General features: G+C 42.5%; 1 protein-coding gene across 1 annotated transcript in view; it reads right to left on the bottom strand.

Moving 5' to 3' along the window:
• cntnap1 (contactin associated protein 1) overlaps positions 1–11,322 on the bottom strand; it is a 28,716-nt gene extending 17,394 nt beyond the window's left edge. Inside the window, exons 1-2 of the mRNA XM_030058338.1 lie at positions 11,294–11,322; positions 6,305–7,292 (exon numbers count right to left, since the gene is read on the bottom strand). Of these exons, the coding sequence (XP_029914198.1) occupies positions 6,305–6,365 (61 nt within the window). The 5' untranslated portion in view covers positions 6,366–7,292; positions 11,294–11,322. The remainder of the gene's footprint in view (positions 1–6,304; positions 7,293–11,293) is intronic.
• Between the last annotated feature and the right edge of the window lie 1,790 nt (positions 11,323–13,112).

The following is a 13,112-nucleotide window of genomic DNA, read 5'->3' as shown; positions in this document are numbered from 1 at the left end:
CTTCATATATCACAGGTCTGTTTAATTTAATCTTGCTTTATTCTTTGACCACATGTGTATGGGTATGTGTATGAGGTATTTATTTGTCTCTTGCATTCCTTGTTAATTATAATTCACATGCATGGGTATACATGTATGCATGTGTATGTATGGATGTGTGGAATGTAATTATCCACGGTTATAGACTTGGGTCCTAAATGCTACTATTTCTACTATCTCCTTTTCATTAATTTTATAATTTTATTAGTTTTATCCTATTATCTCCTACTTTCGCATTGTGATTTAAGGCAGCTGTAGACCTACTGAATATAATCTGGTGATTTACAGTGCTGATTTGATGTTTACCTGATAATAGATGCTAGTATTGACATCAAAATGGTTGGTTGGTGCTTGGTTGGTGTATGATTTATCTCTGGCACTTAATGGATCCTTTTACAAGAGATTATTCTTTTTTCTCAGCCAGACATAGATCTTTTACAAGAATAGATTTTCTCTTTGCATCCAAAAGTCTATTCCAAAATTTTATAAACATCTTTTACATACCAGTTGCATGGCCTGATCGCAAACCTATCTCCTGCTTTGCCACCATAAGGTCTACTCCCACTAAAGCTCCCAGATGGCGTTTTAATTCCTTGTTGCTTCCCAATGAAATACACAAGGCTCGGTTTGAGATTAATTTCTGTAAGTTTCTGGAGTTTAATAAGGGTTTGGTTTCTGACCTAAGGATTTTGTGGGATGCAGCAAAGGGCTTTTTGACAGTCCATTCCATATGCATCAGTCCAAAATAAGGAATGTGGAGCTAAATTGGAAGCACTAGAACTAATCTATGCTTCTCTGAATACTATTTAACAATGTGGTTTTTGCAACTCTGGCTCTCCAAAAAGAGTTGGTTAAAAAACAAATTAATTCCCTCCTCAGGCGGAGTTCGACATTTTTCACACACAGAACCGGGTAGTCATATTAGTTCCACTCTGCAAGGCCTAACACTTGCTGGCTCTGACGATTCAGACCACTGAACATTTCTGCATATTTTTAGCACCAAATCTAATGATGTTATTGTTATAACTGATCCCAAGAGTGAGAACTCAACCTTCACCTCTTTTTACTAGGAGCTGTATAGTTCAGAGTTTGGCTTTGATAAATCTGCATGTAATAGATTTTTGAATAAAATTCATATGAAGCATCTTTCTGGTGGTGAATCTGAAAACCTGAATGCACCTGTAACACTATGAAATTGAAAAGGCGGCAAAGGACATGCACAAGGGCAAATCGCCAGGTCCAGATGGGTTGTAGATACAATACAGTTTTCAATTAAGGAGTGTTCATTCTTTAGAGATATTAACAGTGCTTTAATATTTTTGGTCTTAAGAAAGCAAAGACCCAACAGAGTATTTTCACTCACAAAATGCAAACGTTAAGATTTATGCCAAAGTCTTTGTGCGGGTCTTCAGGTTCAAATAACGAAACTAGTGCATAGCAATCAGACAGACTGGCCTCTGATAAAGTAAGGAGGCTTTTGCATGTCATAGATGGTGCCCAAACCCTAATCTCTCAAGCCACAATCATTTCATTAGATGCAATAAAGGCCCTCAGCCACCTAGAATGGCCTTAGTTATGGTCAGTGCTTGAGTCAATAGGGCTTGGTGTCCCTAATATCGATATAATCAGGGTGCTATATAATAATCCAACATCTGTGGTACTCACGGCCAAGAACCCCCCACCCTTTGCATCTCCAGAGGGTCAAGTAAGGGTTGTCCATTTAATCTTTTGCTGTTTGTGCTTTCTCTTGAGCCATTGGCATAGACCATCTGTCAATCAAACCTTGTTGTCTCCATTCTCTAGTACTTGAATACATCATATTTTATTATTTGCAGATGACATACTATTGTATGTTGACAATGCTGTACAATGTATTCCACAAATATTGTCTATTTTTGATCAATATGGTAAACTATCTGGATTTGAAATTTGAAATTTTCCCTTTGATTCAAACCATTGTTAAACATAATTTTGGCAACACACAACATATTTATTTCTGATTTAAATGCTCCCCAATATTTAATGACACAAGACTGTTCTGTTTGTTCTGTTCTGTCCTATTCAGTTTTCTAGTTGGAGAATGGAAGGTGTTCATACAGTAGGGGATATTTCTGGAGACGAGGGCCTGCGCTCCTTTCAGGGTCTATGTACACAATTTGTTTTAGCACATGCCTCTTCTTTTATTTACAGTTAAAATCATCTCTAAAGGCTAGTGGAGTTCCATGGCAAAGTCCTCTTGCACCACACTCACTTCAATAAATTTTGTACAGCACTAGTGGCACAAGAGGCCTGGTTTCCAAACTCTATGGGTTTATCTCTCAGCAGTCTTATAGATCCCTGGCAGTAGACGCTTTATGGAGGGCCAATATCCCGGGCTTGGACCCAGCTTTTGATTGGAACAAAGTCTGGTCCAACAAACTGCTAGCCTCCAAAAATCCTACCACCAGAAAATATACCATCATTTTATACATAGTATACATGATGCCCACAAAGCTTTGTTCAATAAAAATAATTACTTATCCTATTTGCTCCCTGTGTACTATAAAGGCCGCTAGTAGTTATTTTCATATGGTTCATGGTTTTAATTTTTTAATCTGGGTGCATCAGGTTTTATATAGAAATGATAACAGCAGCTGCAATCTGCCCCTCTCCTATTATCAGGGTAATGCTCTCTGCACATTTTGCGTTGTTTATTGTTAAACAGCAGTTTTGGTATTGCAAGTCCTATTCCTACGATGACAGAGGTCATGGAGCAGAAGGAAGAAGGCAGTCGACAGCGGCTAGAAACAGGAGACGTTAGCAGAATTAGTATGCAGCCTGCAGATGGAGCAAGGTGAAGAGGGGTACAGTGGAGCCTCAGTTTCAAAATCACTTGGTAGGGGAACAGAGGGTTTGGTGATCAAAGCAGTTGCTCCCAGTGAACAATTTTGAATGGATAACTATGTAGGGATTGTTCATCCACTGCTGCACAACACCTTATATAATACCTGAAACATGCTTGAGCTATCATACAGCATTTTTGCTCCATTAACATAAGCTGCTTGTACAGGAGTATGAATCACTATCACAGGAGTTCTTTCACCCTTTGTGCAAGGGCAAGCAACACACTCAGGTGGAAAAACGTGCTGAGCAATGGAAATGTGACCTTGACTCTGTCTCTATCTGTCTGCCTTACACCATATAACTCAATGTCTATCGTACAGGAATTATTGCCATGCTGCAGGCAGTCAATAACAAATGCTGCATCAAGCTATTGCTGCATTGTATAGCCATTCCAGGTGATCCATTGCTAAACAAATGATCCAAACAAAAGTATTCAGGGCCTTTGTGCAGATTAAGTTCACTTGCTGCAAATGGCTTAACATGCATTGATTTGTTTTATCTCTGTCATGAGAGCTGGGTGATGAAAGGCATCTAAAATGTAAAGAGCAGCTCCAACCCAGACCACAGCAGGTTAACCCAGGCCGCCCAACTGCTCTGCTCCTCCTCATGGCAACACCGTCACGCATACACCCCCACCCACCCCCACCCCTTCCCATTCAACATCTCTCACTTCCTCCCCCTGTCTTTCAGTCCTCTCTCCTTATCTCCTTCCCAAATCAGAAAATCACCCATGCACTCTTTTTGCTCTCTTCTCACTCCATTACCTCAGCCTCTGCCTGTCTCTCATTAGGCCCTTTTTTATCTCTTCTCTCTTTCTGCGTCTGTTTCCTCCCAAGTGGGCGTTGTCACGATGCAGTAGCAAAAGCACACCTGAAGCCTATGCAGAACATTCGAGTCACCAGGTTTTCATCCGTCTCTTTCTGATGTTGCCCCCCCACTTCTCCCTCTCTTTCTCTCTCTTTCTCTCACTCTCTCTATCTCTCTCTTTCTGCTTGCACCGCAACTAAGTCTCTTATTTCATCTATCATTAAGGGGCTGTGGCAAATGGCGTGGCCATGACGAGCTCTAGCAGTCTTGCTGAATCATCAGTCTCCTGTAACTGTAGGCTGGCCTGTCTGGGCTGACACACCATTACTGCTGTTGCATATGCAGAGAGGCACCTCTACTGAGTGTCACTCACTGGCTTATGGGTCATGGCTACTGAAATTTCAGACACCAACCCTGTACATGTGCAGGCATCCACCTAGCACAGATGTCTGCCAACATTTTAATGAGACATTATTGCAACAGTACAGCACATAGCAGCAGAGTGTAATGCAGGAAAAGAATATAACATGGTCTGGTCTGAAGGTTTTTTGTAAATTATTCATATGCAGGCAGGCATCACAGTGGGATGTGTCTGCCTGCCACCAGGGATGGAGAGAGGCAACAAACAAAAACTATGCTGCACATCAAAATCACATTGTATTTCAAGTTCAAGACTCAGAATGCTGCATCCTTCTGTCTAAGAATAGAATAGCAAAATTTCCACATCATCCTGCCCCTCCTCCCCTAAATAACAATTCCCCTCACATGGACCAAACAGCCAGTCTCTGAGCTGCTGTGGCTGTTTCTGAAGACACGAATGCATCTCACTCTACGAATGCAAACACACACCTTAGACAGTGTTTCTTAGCCCCACCCCAGGCAGGCTAGGTCGGTGTGTTCTGGGATCTGAAGCTCCATTTTAATCTGGCACAGCCCCATTGTGCACATCCACACAGCAGATTTAGTGTTGGCCTGGTCTGCAAGGCACTGGCGGAAATGTGGACACTATCTCTTCTGCAACGCTGCCATCCAAACCCACTGGCCTGCACACACCCAGCCCAGCACAGGTTAGCACTGCAGCAGCAACATTTGATTATTAAATAAAAATTATTAGCCAGCAATTTCCCTTCACTTGCAGTCCCTCGGTTCATATTTTATAGTATTTCACTATTAAGATGAGATACCATCTCTTACCACAGAAAGGTGGCACCATTCACATCCCTGATACATCATGGAATATGGTTTGCTATATTTAGCATAACATAAGATACAAATTATTTTTCACCACAAAACTTAATAGATCCAGAAAACTTGCATCATATTAACAAAAAATCCTATACTGGAAGCATTATTTCCCTACCATTAGTTTAAAAGTTAGCTTGAAATGACATGTAACATCTGTGAGCTGGAGATGTTGATGTATACCATTGAATGAGTTATTCATGCATGTATTTGATCTCCACAGAGAAATGACCAAAGTAGCAGTTAGAACTTCTGTCGGTGGTAATTTGCACTATTCAGCATTTCACATTCTGCAGAAGTCACATGACTGTGCATCCCTCCTTCTCCACAGATGTGAAAACTAATGAGTCATGCCACGCACTGTAAAGGTCTATTCAATAGTCAATAGATGCTCTGAGGTCAACTTGACACTGACAACACACTGAAATCTTATTGTTATGCAAAAATTTTGGTAGATAGCGCGCGCGCGCGCGCACACACACACAAACATACACACATATCATGCCCCACACGCGCATACACACCTCTCTCCAACGAATCCATAATTTTAGCCCCAAACACAGCCCCACCTCTATCCAAGAAAATTTACCACATGACTGCTTGATTGATCATGGATTTGGTGTTTTCTGTTTTTTCTCTGCTAGGTGTATCTCTGCTCTAGTGTGCAGGATGCAGGGATTTGGGGACAGGTGATGAGCACATACCCAAAAGTACTGCAGTGGGGTGGTCCCGGTTTGGAAACTGAGCCCTGCTCTGTCAATCGCCACTTTGCAAATGTGCATAACAAATTTTCAATAACAGCAGTAGCAAAAAACCCCTTTAATGGCACCTTGATGCGGGGATTAACCTGTGAATCATAACAAAATAGACTCTCGAGCAGCATCCTGAGCCCGCACGGTGCAGAAACTTGCGTGCTGGCTGAGAGAAAGCACTGCAATGCAGACAGTCCAGTGCGATGGGGATCACCGCCGTGCGCACCCTCTGCAGGACCGGCACGTTTTGTTTCTACACTTTTTCGTGTGATCCCACAAAACAATGGTTTACTGAAAATATAATAGCCAGGAGATGCACTGTAAAATCTAATGAACTGTTTTCAGAGCTATGTCTAATTTTTCCACTACGTGTGTTGCCCTTCAAAGATCCCAACACCTTACATTTTGCCCTCCAGATGTATTTTCCATATTACTGCATTTTACGCTATAACTTTTTTGTTAAACACACGAGGAGAAGGTAAACAATCTCCCAATTAGGCATTTCTATACACATTGTAATATTTTTTAGAATATTCTAGCCACCGATAAGAGATGAATAATTGCTGTTTCACAGGACTTACGTGATGAGCAATCTTGAAAACCCAAAAATAAGAGGCTTATGCTCAGTATTTTGCAAATCATCCTTCACTTAGAACACGTTTCTCCGCAGAGGCTATGTTAATTAGATCGTAGACTGTTCTGCAGCATCCTCTCACCCCCCTTTTGCCCAACTTTAACTCGCGCAGCTCCAACTCCTCTTCCCGGGATCTCGGGCAGCCGCTGCCGGGTCGGGAACGCGCATCGGTTGCTGGTGCTGATGCTGCGCTTCGCCGAGAGCGCGCACTTCCCTTTATATTTCTTTTAATTGTTTTTTTACATCAAGATGATGCGATGTTACAGTTTCCGAATGACAAGGTTCAACATTCTCCTAAATGTTCTGAACTGGCAGAGTGCTCCTAAGCCTGGCAGTGCGATTTCATCGCCCTCCAGCAGGACTCTTGATTTTCAGATGCAGAGGAGGATGGAAGGCAGAGGAAACTTTTGAGTCCGACGTAGATAGCTATTGTTTCCCAAAAAAAGAAATAAAAACGATCATATCAGGTTATTTTCCATTTCCAAACATTTTTTCATAAATTCAAAGGCAGTTATCCAAATAGTGCATTGGACTGTGGATCATATCACCAAAACACACCAGAGTTACTCCTCTCCTGCTTTGGCATCTCATGCGGCTCCCTGGCACAGTTTTCACGCCAGTATGCCAACTGGCAAAGGGCGCACTGCGCTATAGTGAGACGATGGTCAAACAGCCTTTCTCTCCAGGAACGCAGATCTTAACATATCCCAAAAATAGGATGGAAGCTTTTAATATCCAGTGTCAACACAGAGCAGAGCCACAGAGAAAGAGGATCACAGCAGACAAGCAGCTTGGCACAGCTGGTAGTCTATCTGACCTTGACCAAGGTCCATACAGTGCCAGGTAAATACACTTTGGATGGCAGTTCATAAGTAAGTCCAGAGCAGAACAGGTTAGAGGATGATTATGCCAGCTGTGCCTGAACCCAGACTCATCTACACACGCACATATACGTGCGAGTGCGCGCACACGCACACGCACGCACGCACGCACACACACACACACACACACACACACACACACACACACACACACACACACACACACACACACACACACACAGGTTGGATGGGGGCTGGGTGGGACTGAGGCAGAGAGGGATTTGTGGCAATGGATGGCACACTGACCAAATAATAAAAAGGCTTTGGGATTAAGAAGTGGGTTTATGGGACAGCAGTGTGTCCGTGGTGATGTGAGATTGAACATCCTAGCCAGTGTGGGATTTACCATGTTTTCAATCAAATCAGATTGTCAGTTTGTAAGCTTCCTACCATTGGTTTCCCCTGAAAAACCGTAACAGTATAGCATGATATTATGTGATGCCACAAGACAGTAGCAAACAGCTAAACGATGAGAGAATAAAACAGGGCAACAGGGGTGCAGGAGAAACAGGGTGCAGATGTGTCACTCAGGAATGACAAAAATATTCATAACGAGGGATTGGGTTTTTAAGTGAATTTTAAATTGTATTTTTTGTGCAACTGCCATGTGTGGAATATTTTCCTCCATTTCAGAAAACAAATGAACTTGCTTCAGGAATTTTTACTGGGTGATATTTTCTTGATTCTTGGCTGGAGTGACCCACCTTATTTCAAGATACTGTCACTTCTCTTTAAAAAAAATTCTTACAACGGGAAAAAATACAGGGTTTGTATAAGGTCAAAGAGCAAACTCAATTCATTCATTCATTCATTTTCCAAACCGCTTATCCTCACAAGGGTCACAGGGGGTTACTGGAGCCTATCCCAGCGTTCATTGGACGGAGCAAACTGAATTAGTTAACTCATCCTTGAGTTGTCTCTATTGGTCTATTGGACGGCATCAGTGTGTAAAAAAAAAAAAAAAAAAAATCAAAATTACATTGATGAAATATTCTGTACTCTTCTAATTCATGCATACTTGTAACATCTGCACCTACAGCTTATAGGACAGGGGTGAAAAGTCAGGCTGGATTACCATCTGTTTCCCCATGTGACCTTTTCTATTTGACCTCAGTAACGATAGAGACTAGCCTGGAGAAGATCTACAGTCACACTGGTCTTGTTGGAGTTACACTTTACAGGGAGACTACAACAGAATATTATCAAGTGACATAAATTACGTTTAATGAAAAAATGAAATCGAGTTGATTTGCACTGGAAACAACTGAAACAATTCCACCTCATCAACAGATTTTTTTACCACTTAGATATTTGTAAGAGTAAATATTAGATAATATAAGTTGCTTAGATTAATATTTTTGTAGAGTGAGAGATGTGCTTGAAACAATGAATACAGAGAAAAGCTGACGGTGCAGTGAACTTGTTTCACACCAAACAGGAGAGTTGCTTTCATTCATTTTCATGTGAAATGCACTTTGAGCATCTTTTTGTATGGCCACACTCTTGTAGATCATTCAGGGTGAAACCCTTGCAAAGTGCCGACTGACCACTAGATGTCAGATTATACTTGGATAAAAATCCGCCACACATGACGGGCCCTTGCAAGATTTGACTGATAGGCTGTTGTCCAAGTTTCTCTCACAATCTATTCATCACTTGACTTTATCTACGCCTCTAAAATGATCTTTTGTGCTGCCAAAATGCATAAAACTTGTAAACAATTGATAAATGAATGGGCGAATGGCTTATGGGTTAACAAAATGAGGCAGACATGCTGCAACCTGTCTCAATATGTCAGATTATCTTTTGAGTGATTCATTAGAAAGGATACTGGAGGATACAGGTACATAAACACACTTGCATCAAGAGATATTTCATCCTCTCATGCCTCTCTCTAACCTTTTTCAAACTCACAAACACAAACAACACAAACAAACTCACAGGTGGAGTTGCGCCATTGCTTTGTTTCTCACAGGGATTTTTTTCTTTTCTTTTTTTTTTCTTTTCTTTTAGATCAGATTATACTGTGGTCTACCCTCATTAGCAGCATGTGTATTTTCCATAGGGGTGCCCCTGTACGCTGCATAGGATGTGCTGAGGGTACAAGCAGAAAAATACACCAACACACTCGTACACACACACAAACACATTCTCACTCATAGACATACACCATCAAACCCACAATCACGAGCATATAAACACACACTGCCTACTCACAAACAGGGCTCGAGTCATGACTCATGCCCAGATGTTTCCAACAGATAGTTTTGCTGATCTGTTATCATGGCTGAGTGCTAGCTGTCAGGAAGATGGATGAAGGAATGTGTGAAAATGTATGTGATGAGCATGGACTTTATTTATGTGCGTGTGTGTGTGTGATATGTCAAACACAAAACAGTGGTGAATTATGCTGACATTGTTTGGTCTGAAAATGTGCGGCATGTGAGGTTCAGCTGAGTATTGGGCTGGGCGATGGACAACATCAAATATCACTACAGCTTTGGCCAAATACAGTGTGACAGTAAAGTAGGAATAACTACTGATGCGTTTAGAAGATATTTACACAGATGAGACTTTTGATAAACAGGCATTAGTCATGTGGATGTGATGACCAAGCAGGTACAGACAACAGTGTAGCTTGAGCAGTCCACCCAAGTGATTTGGATTTCAGTTCCATCACCTTGCCAGCAGAATGAGAAATCACACTGGCATAAAAAATAAAATAAAATAAAATAAAATAAAAAAATTGACTGCTTTGCATAATATCTTGGATTTAGTGTGTGGATGTCTTCATGACACAAACCCTGTGTTCTTTCAGTTGAATTTCAGTTCACTTCAATGTTACATTATTTGCCATGTGAACAACAGTTTACAGGATTTTGTCTTACTGCAGCTCACATTACAAGGACACTACAAAGACACACAATCAAGACACATGAAAAAAAAAAAAAATCAAACACAGGACAAGGTTACATAAAAACATAACCAGATAGTAGAATGCTTAATGGAGGTGCTAAGCCAAGAGAGCCACTGAATCATCAAAATACAGCACCTTGGAACACCACAAGTTCCAAATGTCACGATTTAGTTTAGGTCTACGGTATGAAATTATTTGCAAATAGGAAATATTCGCCATAGACATAAATGTAAAGGAACTGGATCCATCCTGGGAGCCCCTTTACTGTAATGCAGCCTTTTAAACCAGGAAAGACAACACCTATGCCATATCACAATATTACAATATCCAAAATCCCAGATGTTATCTGGTCTCATATCACAGTCTCAATATAACATCAATATATTGCACAGCCAGCTGGACTGCACTCTACTTTGACTCCAGGGCAGGCATTTCTTTGGCCAGCACCTATGGAAACACAGGGCCCCTTCTTATTGATGAGCTAGCTGCTGTAAACAGAGCTGTTAAACAGCCTGCCCTGCACGTGTCCATACATCAGCATGTCCTCCTGCAGGCAGGGTACGATCCCAGCTGAAAATAAGCCTGGGCAGCAGGTGATACGCAGACTGGGATCCCACCTAGTTTTTCTGTGAGTGTTAGCTCAACTGGTGTGTTCAAGACAGCTGCTACTACAACTTGAGGCCACTTAGCCACTTACACCTCAGACCAACCACCTCACAGTGCATTTGCCTCCTGCACCGCTTGTTTTGAATTGCCTCAGTCTGGTGAGAAAGGTTAATCCCTTTGCCTTCAGCCTTGTCAATACAACTGAAAAGCCCGGAAGCCATCTTCACCCAGCACTCATCAGATTCCACTTTACTCTGTTAAAACAGCCAATTGAGGCTTGTGTGCTGAAGGAAAAGTTGCAAATCACACACACGCACACACACACACACACACACACATGCACACCCATTTCCAAAGTTGATTCAACCACAGCAGGAGACGTAGGAGATATATGCACACCGACAGCTCCACAAAGACGGTGGTGCTGACACCTGCATTAAGTTTAAATACCAACAACAGCTGTGGCCTACTGGAGCTGTATGGAGCTGAGACGCTTTTGTTCCCAGTGTTTGCTGCCAAGGCACACGCACACACTTACACACACACACACACACACACACACACACACATGCAAGCGAACACATACGCTCATGCGCACGTGCAGAGCCAAAGCCAGACACACACACCACTGGGTTGTGTTTCCCTCACACAGCAGACAAGCCACAGTTATTTAGTCTGTCTACCAGTTTGTTTGCCCACTGTCTTTTCTCTTTTGTTGCTCTGCCTTGGCTTTTGTTTGATGTTAACTGCTGACTGTAGCAGCTGACAGTTGGAGCTGTGATGATGAGTGTGGATAAAAAAGGGTCAGACCTTCAAGTGACAGAGCATGGAGGTGGTCGGGTTGGTTGGATGGTAATTTTACTGTGTTTGAGTTCAAATAAACAACAGCTGAATGGTCCTGTTTACAGTCAGTTGTGAGAGGACATGGGGCGATATTCCCGGCTCTTTTACCTTTCTCTCATTTGCATGCAGTCTAAACTGAATGGGGCAAGGGGTGTCTCAGCGTTGGATCCTTGAATGTCTTTACTTAGCCCTTCTGCATGTCCGCTGACCCCTTTCAACAGTGCGTTATGAGGTTCACGTGCACACTGAGATCTCTGGGTAGACAGTGAGAGCGAGATATCTGCATAGACAGTGTCCTTCCACTCCCCGGCTCAGTTCCTTGGAGCTGAACGCCAGTAAAGTACCTTTGGCAGCAGAGCCACAGAACGGCTTGTCCTCTCAATGCTGGCCCCTGCTCACAGCCTGCAGGTGGGGTGGGGGTGGGGGAGGGGGGGGGGGGGGGGGGGGGGGGGGGTCTGGAGGGCAATAGAAGCACTGGAGCAAATGGTGGTGGGGAGGCGGGGGTTGGGATGGAGGGGGGGGACTCCTCTCTTCCAAGTCGACCTGACAGGAAATGCAAAATGTGACTTGGAAAAAGAAATAGTTCTTGCCGTGTAGTGGAAGAGGTGATGTTTTCTGAACTTTAGTGTTGTGCTGTGACCGGTCCCAGTAACCTTGCATGGATGAGAGGCATAAAAATGTGCAATTCCTTAGGGAGAAAGATAGAAATATTCAACATACTTAAAGATCGGAAACCCCTCTGCTTCCTCTGGTAAAATAAAAAAATGTGATCATTAGCTCTGATGGAAGCTGGATATTGTTCCTTGGGTTGATGAACCATTAGTGAACAGAATTAGCCACGGGCTGGGCCCAGAGGGGGTTTGTGGTATACAGTGAGAGTGTGTGTGTGCATGTGTGTGTTCAGTGTAGGGGGAAGGGGAAGAAATAAAATACAGCCCCACTCACTGCAGGGTTCACCCTTTGCGTCCGTGAATGTTGCTTTTGGAGGTCACGGCACCTAGCAACCGCTTGGATCAAGCCCTGAAAGAAACATGAGACGACACACGGGCACACACAGACACACAGACCCAGTTTATATAGAAATATATATACACTCTTAAACATATGCATACAAGCAAACTTTGTTAATGTGCTTTTCTGCTTACAAAACACCCATAGGAAGGCTTAGTGTACCATAGTAGAACATTTTAACTTTTTAGCAAGCACACTGCATCACCGTGTGTGATGAACAGCCATTGAAATTCACATGTTTACCAAATTTATCACTCACTTTTCTACATCATGTAGCTGGAACCCATCATATATGACTTACAGTAATGTGGAATCAATGTGATTCATATCTTTTTCGTCTTACCATGGTCCCAAATACTGCAAGTCTTTTTGTCTGTTTGCAATTACCAGTAACAAGAATCAGGGGAGAAAAACATGCTGATGTGATGCCATGAGGCGGCTAATACGAGAGGATGGCTCACATTGAAATAGAGAGAATGTGAATATCATTTAAATAC

This window comes from Myripristis murdjan, chromosome 8 (assembly GCF_902150065.1).
Source record: "Myripristis murdjan chromosome 8, fMyrMur1.1, whole genome shotgun sequence".
In the NCBI taxonomy this organism is placed as follows: Eukaryota; Metazoa; Chordata; class Actinopteri; order Holocentriformes; family Holocentridae; genus Myripristis; species Myripristis murdjan.
This window is presented reverse-complemented; position numbering and strand designations above follow the sequence as displayed.